The sequence below is a fragment of the Crocuta crocuta genome, unplaced genomic scaffold, assembly GCF_008692635.1.
Source record: "Crocuta crocuta isolate KB4526 unplaced genomic scaffold, BGI_CrCroc_1.0 scaffold124, whole genome shotgun sequence".
Lineage (NCBI taxonomy): Eukaryota > Metazoa > Chordata > Mammalia > Carnivora > Hyaenidae > Crocuta > Crocuta crocuta.
Window position 1 is genome coordinate 1,731,185 of NW_027551573.1, and position 14,260 is coordinate 1,745,444.

General features: G+C 52.1%; 1 protein-coding gene across 1 annotated transcript in view; it reads left to right on the plus strand.

Moving 5' to 3' along the window:
- CNGB1 (cyclic nucleotide gated channel subunit beta 1) overlaps nucleotides 1-14,260 on the plus strand; it is a 72,181-nt gene that overhangs the window by 48,391 nt on the left and 9,530 nt on the right. The window contains exons 24-31 of the mRNA XM_077751247.1: nucleotides 1,668-1,732; nucleotides 2,586-2,708; nucleotides 7,616-7,757; nucleotides 8,484-8,643; nucleotides 10,337-10,434; nucleotides 10,534-10,617; nucleotides 12,524-12,642; nucleotides 12,862-13,008. Of these exons, the coding sequence (XP_077607373.1) occupies nucleotides 1,668-1,732; nucleotides 2,586-2,708; nucleotides 7,616-7,757; nucleotides 8,484-8,643; nucleotides 10,337-10,434; nucleotides 10,534-10,617; nucleotides 12,524-12,642; nucleotides 12,862-13,008 (938 nt within the window). The remainder of the gene's footprint in view (nucleotides 1-1,667; nucleotides 1,733-2,585; nucleotides 2,709-7,615; nucleotides 7,758-8,483; nucleotides 8,644-10,336; nucleotides 10,435-10,533; nucleotides 10,618-12,523; nucleotides 12,643-12,861; nucleotides 13,009-14,260) is intronic.

Below are 14,260 nucleotides of genomic sequence, written 5' to 3' on the forward strand. Positions count from 1 at the left end.
GTTCGAACCCAGGCCGACTGTCTCCACCATCTATGCCTTCAGTAATTATAGAAACACAACAGAGGAACTTCTGCTGTATGAGGGTCTGCATCTGAAGATGGGGCCACTGAAGCTTGAGTGACAAGCCCAAGGGCACAGGAGCGAGGTAGTGCCCAGGAGAGGTTTGCACATGCAGACCCATACCTGTTTCCTTGTTGGTTGTTGCTCGGTGTCATTACAGCCATCCCTCCTGCCTCTGGGGCAAAGTGTCCTGTGTCCCAGTGAGAGGTGACACAGGGTAAAGTGGAGACCTGGTCACTGTCCTTTAATGTGACTGGGGTAGACAGCCAGTCAGAGCACGTGGGACCCCCCAAATGGGTTTTTCTGGCAGACCCATTAAATTCAGCTCTCTCCTTACTTGATACTATGGTCTCTTCCCCAAAACAGCAACGAGGGAATTTACAAAAGGGGCAAACACAATGACCTCAGTAACTTGGAGAAACGGGGCGGAGGAAATAGGGAGCAAGCAAGTGCCCCGATGAAAAGAAAGCACATCTTGCTGGAACTGAGCATAGCCGCTGCTGCTGAGCTCCCTGGCTGCCACGAGACAGGAGAAAACTGGAAGCGGCACCAGTCCTAGCTGACGCCAGCCCCCGGGGGCTGCAGAGGCAGCTGCTTTAGAGCCAGACAGCTGAGCAAGGGAGCCTGGGTCCACAGCCAAGTTTTACCCCACACGTGGCGGCGGGATCCATCCCTGGGTTCGCGTGGTGGTAGTGAGCGTGCGTCGCTCGGCGGCCTGATGTTTAGCCCGAGTCTGGACAAAACTCTGAGCCTAAGGGGAGAGAGATCCAAGCCCACAGCTCCCTGCATCCGTGCAAACTCCGGAGGGACGCTGGAATGGGCACCTGGAGGATGGCCGGCGCATCCCGCAGGGAATTTCCCTCACTGCCGTTTTCCAGCGTCAGACAACACGTGAGCAGTGTCACGTGATGGAAGGAGCTTGCAGCTTTGAGGATGATCGGGGTTCGAATACTGGCTCTGTCAGCCAGCAGCTGTGTGCTTCAGGCAGGTGGCTCAACTTCTCTGAGTACCACCTTCCTCTCTGTAACAGGAGAATGACAACACGTGCCAATAGGTAAAAAGGGTGATGTATGTAAAGTGCGGTCCTCAAAGGTGCTCAGTAAAGAACGGTTACTGTTCTACTTTTATTTCTGCCTGGCTCCTGTGCCCTGGGGCCTGTCACTCAAGCTTTTCAAGCTTCAGTTCGGAAGACAGGAAGAAGATTAGAAAGAAGCCTTTGAAGGATCTAAGGAAGGGGCATTAGGGGTGCTGTTTCCTGATAAAATGGCTTCCTTTATAGGCAAACATTGAAAACGGGGTCCTTAACCTGAGATGCACGTACCCCTAAAACTTACATGATAGGCTTCAGAAGTCTGGGCGTCCCCTGACCCACATGCAGACTGTGAGAACATGACCGGGTGTGATTTCTGCACGGTCTCCAGCAAACTGGTACAAGGAGTTCCTGGCTCCCACCCCTCAAAGGGCCTCGGACCCCTGGTTTGGAATGCTCACTCTCTGGCTTCCTCTGGGGGGCGCTGCAGAGACAGCCCTCCGTTCTGGGGACCGGGCAGGAGGTAGAGCGCCACCCACTGGCGCGGGCTGTCCTGACGCTCTGCTCTCCTTTTCAGTACATGGCCTTCTTTGAATTTAACAGCCGCCTGGAATCCATCCTCAGCAAAGCATACGTTTACAGGTGAGACGCCCTACACACACACACACACACACACACACACACACACACACACACACACACACACACACACACACACCACAGGCTGTTTGCAGCAACTACGGAGCTAGGCATTCTCTACTCACATTTCTTCTCCTTTTGAGCTCCCGTGGCCCTGCAGGCCCCAGCGCTACCGGAAGCCAGGCCTTTTCCTGGCCCTTCTCTGAAGGGATGTTTGTTTTTTTAGAGAACCAGGAATGTCCCGTTTCCCCCAATTGTGAGGAGAGCACACATAGGTTCAGATGCATGGCTCACCCGTGCATTTTGGGAGCCGGGCCTCATTTTGGTCTCAGCTCCGGGAACTGGGCCCCTCAATCTAGCTCAAACATGGGGGAATGGCGGCCACCTCCTGGATGTCTGAGAACGGGGCACAAGACCAGCCAGGCCGCGCTCGGGGACAAAGCTTCTCCGCATCGCTCGCGGAGTGACACTTCTCCTCACACATCTGTCCCTTCTCTGCCCCTCTCTGAGGGTACGTCCCCCTCGGGTCCTTCACTCCCCCAGACCTGTCTGCACATGGAACTCGGGATCATTCCAGCCCCTGTCCTTGACAACTGGCTGTTCCCACACCGCCGTCCCTAGCTGGCGCAGTCTCAAAAGAGCATCTGCTTGGCCCAGTCCGACCACTGGCTGGTTCCCAGCAGCCAGGTGTTCATCCTGCCAGGCAGGGCAGGGCTGTGAAGCTCCAACAGGGGGATGTGTGAGGTGGGCGTCGGGGGAGGTAAAGGCGGACTTGCTCCCAGCAGTCCCTGCCCTTGGGGTGAGAAGTCATGGCCACCCTTCCTGCCACATGTTCATGCTTTTCCTTCTTTCACAGGGTGATCAGGACCACGGCTTACCTGCTCTACAGTCTGCACGTGAACTCATGTCTGTATTACTGGGCATCAGCCTATCAGGGCCTCGCCTCCACTCACTGGGTTTACGATGGTGTGGGAAACAGGTGAGCCAGTCTTCTTCCTGGGGCCGTAATTCACAGTCCTAAGAGTCTTGGAAAGGAGTCCCATCGCTGCCATGTGACTGAGGCCACCTTGCTCCCCAGGCACCATTGACATGATCAAGTTTGAGGACCATGTCTCCACGTCCTCACTAAAAAAAACATTTCCAGAGCACCTGCCAGGGCCCAGGGGAGCACAGACATGAACAGGACTTGCTAGAAAGATCCTTTCAGCCTCCCAAAGTGTAGTAGAGTTGGCAAATTCACTTCACATGTGCATCTACTCTTCTGCCCCATGGTCATGGCCAAGGGGGAAGGAGGCCAGAGCATACTTCTCGACATTGCCTCCTGGCTAATCACTAGCCACACAGGAGCTGGCAAACAAGGCAAAACCTTCTTGCCAGTCCAGAGAGCTGCCATGCATTGTGGGACATGCTCAAATAATGACGATGGCAATGGTACTGCTACGAATAATAGCGACAAGCACTTAGAACGGACACCACTTGTTATGTACCGTTTGAAGTACTTAACCTACTAATTCACTTAATCCTTCCAGTAATTTTCCAGTACACAAGATAGGTACTGTCATCAGCTCCATTTCACAGATGAGGTAACAGATGAGAAGTGATCTCCCAAGGTCACACAGTGAGTTCGTAAATTCAAGAGCTGGATTGAACCCTGGCAGTGTGGCAACAGTCTTAACTGGCTTAGCATCTGCCCAGTGCTGGAGAGGTGTGGGGAAGTTGGCATGGGACAGTCAATTCCAAAATGTTAAGTTTGACTTTGGCCTTGGTAAGTGGAGGGAAGGGACAGAGAACCCCTGGGGGAGGGAGCAGCCCATAGAAAGGTGTGGAGTTGCAAAATGGTGGCGTAAGGGCACTGGGGCTATCTTGTGTGGTGGAGAGGATGGTCTAATACTGTGGTCACTAACCACATGGGGCCACCAAGTGCTTGAAACGCATTGTGACAGATGTGAAATACACACAGGTTCGGAAGACATGAAGAAGTATGTCAACTGCCTTATTACTAATGTCTAAAATACTGGCTACGTCTCAAAATGATATTAATTTTGATATTTAGGGTTGACTAAAAAACATTACTGAAATTAATTTCTGCTGTTTCTTTTTACTTAGCAAAAAAGTAGCAACTGGAAGAAAATTTTAAATTACATTTATGTGGGTCGCATCATATTTTTACTGGATGGCATAGTTTTAGGCAATGGGCGACCAATGCAGGGTCCTTTTTTTTGCTGTTCTTTGTTTCATATATATTTATTCTGATTATAAAAGAAAGATCAGGGAGCACCTGGGTGGCTTAGTTGAATAAATGTCTGACTCTTGATCTCAGCTCAGGTCTTAATATCAACTTTGTGGATTCAAGCCCCATGTTGGGCTCCATGCTGGGCATGAAGCCTCTACTTAAAAAAAAAAAAAAAGAAAGAAAGAAGAAAGAAAGAAAGATCAGGAACATAGTTTACTGTATTTCTTTGGTTCTAAGATGCAGTTAATTCTTTGACACAATATTGAGTCAACATGGCCTTTTGGAAGAAAAGACATATTACAATAAATGTACACATAGATTGTAAGATACATCCCAATTTTAGAAATGTGAAAATGTGGAAAAATATGTCACCCACAGGGATATAGAATAGCATAATATGCATATTTGCCCATCAGTGAATTATTTCCAAGCCACTATCCATCCCTCCCCATACAGAGAGGCCGGACTCCCTTCAACCGTTCCGTGATCTTTGGGCGCGGAATGTGTTTCCAGTTCTTCCGTCTGACACGTGATGCCACGTGCGCATCTTTGCATATGAATCTTTGTCCTCTGGCCTGATTGTTTTCTCACACTAAATTCCTAAGGGGAGATCGCAACGCCTAGGATGTGAACATTTTTAAGATAAAAAAATTATTATTTTAGTTAGTACACTATGTTTTTAGAGCAATTCTAGGTTTACTGAAGAACTGTTGGGAAAGTACAGAGAGTTCCCATATGCTGCCACATTTTTTAAAAAGTTTTTTTTGGGGGGGGCAGGGAGGGGCAGAGAGAGAGGTAGGGGGGAACAGAGAATCCCAAGCAGGCTCCGCATTGTCAGCACAGAGCCCGATGTGGGGCTCGAACTCACAAACCCTGAGATCATGACCTGAGCTGAAGTCAAGAGTTGGANACATTTTTAAAGTTCGGATGGATATAGAAAGCTAGCGCAGTTACCCTCTTACCTCTTGCCTCGAAACCTTTTAAGCAGGATGACAGGACCCAGGGGGATCTCAGAAGGAGGACTCTGCTGGTGATGGCCGAGGTGGGGACAGACAGAGGGGACGGGAGCGGAGGAGCCAGTTAGGGGAGCACAACAGGCCCAGACAAAGGGTTTCTGTGGTCGGGAGAAGGGAGGGCAGTGTGGGAAGGAAACCAGAAGCCCACAAGGTCGGACCAGGGGTGTAAACCTGGAGGTCCAGGGCACAGGCGGCCAGGGTCAGGAGGCCAGGGGAGGGAAGAACAGAAGCTGTTCACTGAAATGTTCACTCAGTGACCCTAGTTGAGACCCTTCCCTTTTCAGAGACTCAGTTTCTCCTCTGCAGCATGAGGATAGTATTGTATTCAGATTTCTTGGGAGGAATAATAAACTAATGTGTGTAACACGTCCAGCTCACACCTGGAGGGATGTCAGTGACCACTTCCTAGCTATGCTCATTCATATGGGGAAGCCGACATGCCAGGAAAGGGGTTCCCAACCTGGGACCCAGAAATATAAGGGGGTCCTTCTCCCAACCCTGGAAATTGGAGTTCAATTTTGAGAACTTGCTGGCTTCCCTAAGGAGAAGGTTGCTAGCTTTCCATTTCCATCCATCAAAGGGGTTTGTGCCCCAACAAGCTGAAACCCCACGTCCCAGGAGCGGGCCTGGCAGGCCCATCATGGGCAGGCCTGGGATGGAGTGGCAAGCAGGGAGGGGGAGGGCAGGGGACGGCTGCCTGGGACTCCCTTCTGCAGGGACCTTGGAAGGGGCGCACTGTCTTGGCCACAGTACTCTTCTCCAAATGAAATCCTGCAGGGAACCCTCAGTATGTGCAGGGAACCCTCAGTATGTGCAGAAAACCCACAAATAGTCAAGGAAGTCCAATACCCTCGGTAATAGTCACTTACAAAATAGTGACCATTTGTTGAGTCTGCTATGGGCCAGCGGCGTGAGGACCCAAGTTCCCACAGAGCTGGGCCCTTCATCCTGCTCTGCTTCTTTCTGGTCTGGAGCATGCAGGGGCCCCCATAGGACACAAGGACTTCAATGGGGACATTGCTCCTGTCGCCTTTCTGTTGGTGGCCCAGCAGCCCCCCCACAGCTCCCAGCCAGAGCTTGACTGTCTGTGCTTATTGTGGCTGCGCCCTCTGGTGGCCAGGACCGGTATGATGGAGGACTTAACAGGGGAGGCCTGTGTTGTCCTGGGATTTCTGGGTACCAGGTGGGGATGAGGAACAGGGCTGCCCAGAGCCCCGCCCCAGGCCTTGTAGCTAGTAGTCAGAGGCAGACACCCCCTCCCCCGCCCCAACTTCCCAACAACCTCTTGTCTTCCTCTCCCTGCGCTCACTGCACGACTTCTTGCCTGCCCCACTAGGGGGTGAGCTTCCTGAGGACACAGGCAGGTCTGTTCCCCACTGCAGGCATGTGGCGGGCACCAGCAACAGTGACGGCTGTGGTCGCTGACATGTACCCAGAGCCCGTCAGGGGCCAGGCGCTCTTCTAGTACCTCATTTCGTCCTCGCGGGCATCCTGTGAAGCATGCTTCACAGCCATCGTGCCCATTTTGGGAGACAGAAGCTGAGGCTTGCTGAGACTGAGTGATTTGTCCGCGTTCTGCAGCCAGGAAGCGGCAGAGCTGAGTTTGAGCCGGGGCAGTCCAGCTCCAGGGCCCACGTTCTAACCGTGACTGTGCATAACAAGCTGGCGAATGGAGCTTGGTGGGAGGAGCCGTTTGGGGTCATCCTCACACTGGATGACTTGCTAGCTGGATGATGTCTTGATTTTGGAGCTGTGCAGGGACTTGAAAGTGTGGGTGTATCAGGACGCGGGAGCCAGGGCAGGTGCTGGATGCCTCCTGGGTGCCCTGGTAGGAAGACAGGAAAGCCAGCTGGGATTGCCCTGTTGACCTCACCCATTGCTAACCCCTGGGAAGGCACAGCCTGAAGGTGTGAACAGCTGTATGAGGGACTCTTACTTCTCGGTGATAATGAGATAAGCTTGGGGCATCTCCCATACCTTTTACCACCCAGTAGGGCCCCGTCACCCATACCTCCCTTCCCTGGATCATATGCCTGTGTAGAGGGGTTACCAACAGTGGGGTGACAGCTCAGAGAAGCAGATGACAACCTGAGTTCTAATTCCAGCTCTAGACCTTGCCAGCTGGTGACCCTAAGTGTTTCCTTTCCCTTGGGGAGCCTCAGTTTCCCTGTCTGGAAAATGGTTGGGCAAGGGAGAGGATCAGAAAAGGTAGTCAAGGTATCTTCCGAGTCCAATGTTGTTCTTGCTTTCCATGAACCAACATGGCGGAATGGCCAAGGGAAGTTTGTAGAAATTGAAAGAATATTGAGGGAGCCCAGGCATCAGGAGTCAGAAGGCCCTGGTCTAGCCTCCTGCCAAGTGTTTTGAGCAATCTCCCAGAGCCTCAGTTTCCACATCTGTAAATGGGGGTGACACCATGCCTCTGCAGGGTTGGGGCAGAGCCACAACCCAGCAAGATAGCATCTGTGAACATGCTCCAGAAAGTGCAGAGTGCTCTGCACGTGTGCAGCTCTTTTCCTTGCAGTTAGAAGGTATAAGGATCTTCTTTTTTGCACAGTGCACATCTGTCCGAGCAGGCCACCCAGGCTCAGCACGGTGGGGCCTTTGCTTACCATGGTCCCCTTCTTCTTTCTTCAGCTACATTCGCTGTTACTACTGGGCTGTGAAGACCCTCATCACCATTGGTGGGCTCCCTGACCCCAGAACGCTCTTTGAAATCATCTTCCAGGGGCTGAACTATTTCACGGGTGTCTTCGCTTTCTCTGTGATGATCGGACAGGTAGCTGGGTCCCTGGTCTGGCTTGCCACGCACCTGCCGGCGGGACCCATCTCCTTCCCACTGCTGCCACAGACGTCGCCATCTGTGGCCATTCCTTTTGGACTAAGTCTGGGAGAGAGCACGGGACCCTGAGTCAGGAGGCTGGAGCCCTGGGGCCTGCTGGTGAAGGGGATGGTGGCGGAGGTCTGGCTCCCATTCTTCTCTGCTGTTGCTTCCATTTGAAATGACAGTCCCTTTGGGGTATCTTTGGAGAGCTGGGCTGAATGGCTTTCTGCAGAGGCTGAGGATTTGAGCTGTTCTCTTGGAGAGAAACCCTGGGAGTGTCTGATGCGTTGGGGATGCATCTCATATTCTACTCAGTGCATGGGGCCACGCTCAGCCGGCCTCAGAATTGCCTTTAGGGGCCCTGCCCCGTGGGGCGGCACACCGGGTTATTTCCTCCGGGAAGTTCAAAGTGGCGTCTGGTGCCAAGAGACCATGTCCTACTGGAATCAGCCCAGCCTGGCAGGGCATTTCGTCCTGGTGGGGCCCTAGGGGCCCTCCCATCCCATGTCCACCCTGGAGAAGGAGTTTCCCCTGTCAGACAGTCCCTGTCTCTGTGTGTGGACATGGGTCTCCCTCTCTCCTGATCCCCCTTCCTTGAGTGCCCCTGGTCTGTGTAAACACGCCCAGGACGCATGTCCCCAGAGCCCCCCTCTGACCCCTGACTCTTCCCCCCGCCCCTAGATGAGAGATGTGGTGGGGGCCGCCACCGCAGGCCAGACCTACTACCGCAGCTGCATGGACAGCACAGTGAAGTACATGAACTTCTACAGGATCCCCAGGTCCGTGCAGAACCGTGTCAAGACCTGGTATGAATACACCTGGCAGTCCCAAGGCATGCTGGGTAAGACTTGGTGCCCCGGCTACCACGCAGTTACCCCGTGGCCACCTCCTCCCGCGGCCCTGCCTTTCTGGTCCCTGCCTTTGACCCTGTGTCCCTGAGGTCCTGAACACTTACTTAAGTGAGAGGGGCCTAGGGAGGCCTGTGAAGTGGCTCACGCTGGGCTGTCAGGAGACCCCTGAAGACTTGAGAGCCTTGTCTTCTGCACGTTCTGCCCCCCCTTCACCTGCCTTGAAGTGCATCCCCCCTCAGAGCTAGATGTACAGTTGGAATCAAGAGAGAAGGAAGACCCCTCTCGCTTTCTCTTTCCATGTACACACATACGCATATATTGTGTGCCAATTTTTTGGTGTTAAGCTTTGCTTCTGAAATACTTTGGCTACAACCAAATGCATTTCATTCACCACTGTTTCTGCCTCCTGGTCAGTGACAGGGTGCGCCCAGTAATTCTTGCAAAGTGGGAGAACCTTAATGTGTCCGTGGTTGTCAAAGGTAGTGAAGATTTTGTGAATTCTAAATGGAACCCTTCATGAAATTTGAATATGCTACTTATATGTTAGTTAATTTACAATTTTTTTTCTAGCTTCTTTTTGATCTTTGGGAGCTAGTCATTTTGTTTTCAGAGCTTAGACATCATTTCAGAGGCCCCTGACAAGCCTGAGGGCCACTGACTGTGTGCCTTAGAGCCCTCTCAACTCTCAGCTAATTAAAGCCCTACTGCATCCGTGAGCTTCCCTCTGGCCTTGACGAAGCCACGCTTCAGCCCCAAGGCCTCCTGAGCTGAGGGTGTTGTCAGATCTGTGCATACTGAGTGGTACAACCCTCGTTAGCCTCCATGGCTCGTGCACGCACTCTACATGAGGCATATTCACACCCACTGCCCCGTCCTGTGTCAGCGATAAACTCATGACATCTGAATCATTGTCCCCTTTCACAAGGATGCACATTAAGGACCAGAGAGGGCTTTGATCTGCTGAGGGTCATGCAGATCAGCACTTGAGCCCGTTAATAATTGTGGCGGAGTAGGAGGGGCATCGGGATTGGGGTCAGGTTGTGCCCTTCTTGTCCCTGGTACCGACATGCATTCTGTGCCAGGCTCTCTGCTGGGCACTGCAGACCCATCATGGGGAAAAATAGACTGAGTCTCCCCCCCCGCCCAACCCCGCTCTCCTAGGACAGGCCCTGGAGCCCCACGGCCTGGCTGGGATCCCAGTTCCATTCCCCTGGGCTCTGAGCAAGTCACTGAGCCTCCCTTTCTATAAGGTGGGCACCTCTTGTGTTGCTGGGAGGATTTGATAAAACCATCTCTGAAAAGCTCTGTAAAAACAGTGTTCGAAATACTTTCGTTCTTGCTAACATTCTTTGAGTGTGAGGAGGACCGAGTGGCATTAACAAACCACTGCAGTAAACGGTGTGATACGTGCTACAGCCTGGAGACATAATAGCGGGTGTGGGCATCTCAAGAGAAGGCTTCTTGGAGGAGCACTGGGTTCTGAAGGATGAGTAGAAGTTAATCAGGGAGGTACACGAGGGTGTTCCCTGCAGAGGGACTGGCATCCGAAAGGCCCAGAGAGGGTACTCTCCCAGTATAGAGTGGTTCTGGGTAGCAGAGGAATGGTGCGGCAGGGCCCCATGTGGGGCGCTGGGGGTAGAGGCCTGGATGTGCCCCCGACCACTGCCAGGATCTCCTTTGCAGACGAGTCAGAACTGATGGTGCAGCTCCCAGACAAGATGCGGCTGGACCTCGCCATCGACGTGAACTATGACATTGTCAGCAAAGTGGCTCTCTTCCAGGTATGGCCCACCTAGCACCCTCACCCCCAGGGTTCTGGGGAGCCCCAAGCCCACACCCTCCTCTAAACGAGCATTCTTTCCCCGTCCTCTTGGGGACAGGGCTGTGACCGACAGTTGATCTTTGACATGCTGAAGCGGCTTCGTTCTGTCGTTTACCTGCCCAATGACTACGTGTGCAAGAAGGTGAGTGGTCCGGGCACTGCAAGGTGGCCTAGGGTTTATAGCGGATCTGCCTGCCAGAAGGTATGCTAAGGGGGTGCCTTTGAAGGCCCAGGGGTTTGCAAACCCAGGAAGAGAGGAATTGCCAGGAGGGACATGGGTTCCAGCACCAGTGAGCTGACCCCAGGGCTCCCGGGTTGTTTGGCATTGAACTCAGGTGTGCCTCAGGCTTTGCTCCAGAAAAGGAAAGTGAGCAGCCTAATGAGAAGCAGTTCCTTGACTGTGTAGATGAAACTGCTCCCAGGTTCTTGGTCTTCCTTTCAGGAAAATGGGGCAGCAGAAGGCCTGGGAGTTTCCGATGCAGTCCAAAGCAAGCTGTTCATTCGTTTGTTTGTTTTAATTTGGGATTAAGATTATTGCATTAGTTTGCTGCAGCTGCTGTAACAAAAGACCAGAGATTGGGCAGCTTAAACAACAGAAATGCATTGTGTCACTGTCCTGGAGGCTGTAAGTTCAAGATCAAGGTGTTGGTAGGGGTTGGCTCCTTCTCAGGGCTGTGAGGAAAGGATCTGCTCCTCTCTCCTTGGCTGTCCCCTCCCTGGGTCACTTCATGTCGTCTTCTCTGTATACCTGTCTGTGTGTCCAAGTGTCACCTGTATAAGGACACCAGTCATATTGGATGATGGGCTCACCCAACTCCAGTCCGGCCTCATCTTAATTTAACTAATTACAAGGGGCGCCTGGGTGGCTCAATCTGTTGAATGTCTGACTTTGGTTCAGGTCATGATCTCACAGTTCATGGGTTCGAGCCCCGTGTCAGGATCTGAGCTGCCAGCACAGCCTGTTTCAGATTCTGTGTCTCCGTTTCTATCTCTGCCCATCCCCCACACTTGCTCTGTCTCTCTCTCTCTCAAGAATAAATAAACACTAAAAAAAAAAAAAAGAAATTTAACTAATTACAAGGGGCGCCTGGGTGGCTCAATCTGTTGAATGTCTGACTTTGGTTCAGGTCATGATCTCACAGTTCATGGGTTCGAGCCCCGTGTCAGGATCTGAGCTGTCAGCACAGCCTGTTTCAGATTCTGTGTCTCCTTTTCTATCTCTGCCCATCCCCCACACTTGCTCTGTCTCTCTCTCTCTCAAAAATAAATAAACACTAAAAAAAAAAAAAAAGAAAGAAATTTAACTAATTACATCTCCAATGACCCTCTTGCCAAAGAAGGTCATGTTCTGAGCAGCTGGGGTTAGGACTACAGCAAGGGAGTTTGGGAGGGACACAGTTCAACCCACAACAACCATAAAGTCTGGAACCAGACAGTCTGGGTTCAAACCCCTGCTCTCCCCTGGCCTAGCTTAGTGCCCTCGGGCAAAGAGTTCCTGCCCCAGAGCTGTTGGCAATTAAGTAGGCTCAGCCATAAAGCACTTAGAGCAGTGCCTGCACAGGCGACCTTTGCACAAGTGCCGGACAACGTTATTGATGTTGGTCTTGTTGCTGTTCCGATTAGCCAGTGCTTACCGAGCCCCTGAAGTGGTGGGTGCTGGGCAGATATCGGCTTATTGTACAGACCACTGCTGGGCTTTCCATGCCTCCGGGCCCTCCACTGGAACATATCATTGGGGGGGCGGGGGCTTGCAGAATGCCATTGCACCTGCACCTCCTGCATACCTAGCATTTTCCTTTTCATCACACCACTAACTCCCCACGTCACCCTGTCAGGCAGGCTGGGGGTGGTTACTCTCCCCAGTCCACAGATGGGGAGACTGAGGCCCCAGAGGGGAAGCGACTGGCCCCGCACCACACCCCAAGCCCCAAGCCCCAAGCACCCCAAGCACGTTCCTCCGTGCTGTGCCACCAGCCCCCGGGCCCAGCCCTGCTGCCTTTATGGTCACTTTGGGCAAGGGCAGAGGGCTCACCCCTTCTCTGTTTCAGGGGGAGATAGGCCGAGAGATGTATATCATCCAGGCGGGACAGGTGCAGGTCTTGGGTGGCCCCGATGGGAAGGCCGTGCTGGTGACGCTGAAGGCTGGATCCGTGTTTGGAGAAATAAGGTCAGAGGGGCACTGGGGTGAGATGAGGGGACCTGGGCCCCCGCGGAGGGGTGGGTGGCCAGCGGGTGGGACCTCGTCCCCAAAGGCTGTGGATGCTGACATGCAGGGTGGGCCCTGGCTCTCACCCGTGTGGGGCCACCATGCTCCGGGCAGCGGGTGGAGAGGAGCACTTCAGTGGGATCACAGCCACATCTCACCTCCCTCCCTTTTGTGCCCCAGCTTGCTGGCTGTTGGTGGCGGGAATCGGCGCACGGCCAATGTGGTCGCCCACGGGTTCACCAACCTCTTCATTCTGGATAAGAAGGACCTGAATGAAATTTTGGTGCATTATCCCGAGTCTCAGAAGTTACTCCGGAAGAAGGCCAGGTACATTTTTTTTATTAAAAAAAAAATCCTTAGGGGCGCCTGGGTGGCTTAGTCGGTTAAGCGTCCGACTTTCGCTTAGGTCATGATCTTGCGGTTTGTGGGTTCGAGCCCCGCGTCGGGCTCTGTGCTGACTGCCAGCTCAGAGCCTGCAGCGTGCTTCAGATTCTGTGTCTCCCTCTCTCTCTGACCCTCCCCTGCTCACGCTGTCTCTCTCTCTCTCCTAAAAATAAATAAAACATTAAAAAAAAAATTAAAAAAAAAAATCCGTATACACTTCAGTGTGCACTTCTTAAAGACTAAAACTTTCACTTACATAACCGTTGTACCTTTATCAAAATCAGGAAATTCAGTATTGAAATGAGGCTATTATCTCATCCTTAATCCATCTTCAAATTTGACTGATTGTCCCAGTCGTGCCTTTTATGGCCTTTCCTGTCTTTTCTATTCCCGGATCCAGTGGAGGACCACCTGCTTCATTACATTGCCTTGTATCTACAGTCTCCTTCGATCTGGGATGGTTCCTCAGCCTTTCCCATCATTAGTGACTTTGAAGAGGACAGGCCGGTTATTTTGTAGAATGTCCCTTTGTTTAGGTTTAGCAGATGTTCTAATGCTTTCTCATGATTACCATCAGGTTCTTCATTAGGGGCAGGAATTCCTCAGAAGTGATGTTGTGGGGGCGCCGGGCTGTCCTGGTCAGTAGAGGACGCATCTCTTGTTCTCAGGGTTGTAAGTTCAAGCCCCATGTTGGGTATAGAGCTTACTTAAAACAAAACAAAACAAAACAAAACAAAACAAAACAAAACAAAATGGACATTGTGTTCTTAGTGCGGCATATGGGATGCTGGATTCTCCCAGTAGTACTGATGATTTTCTCTTCCATCACTTGGTTAAGGTCTCAGGACTCTATAAAGTTAACATTTTTCTCTTTGTGATTAATAAGTAATTAGTGGGGAGTCACTCTGAGGCTATCTGGACCCCCTGTTTCCCATCAAGCCTTTGCTTGTTACTTCTAACACCCGCTGAGGGCGCCTTGCCAAACCAGTGATTGCCGCCGTGGTTGCTGCATGGTAATTTTCTTTTCTTCTCTTTTTAAAAAATTTTTAATGTTTATTTTGGGAGAAAAACAATGTGAGCGGGGGAGGGGCAGAGAGAGAGGGAGACACATAATCGGAAGCAGGCTCCAGGCTCTGAGCTGTCAGCACAGAGCCTGATGTGGGGCTCGAACCCACGAACTGTGAGATCATGACCT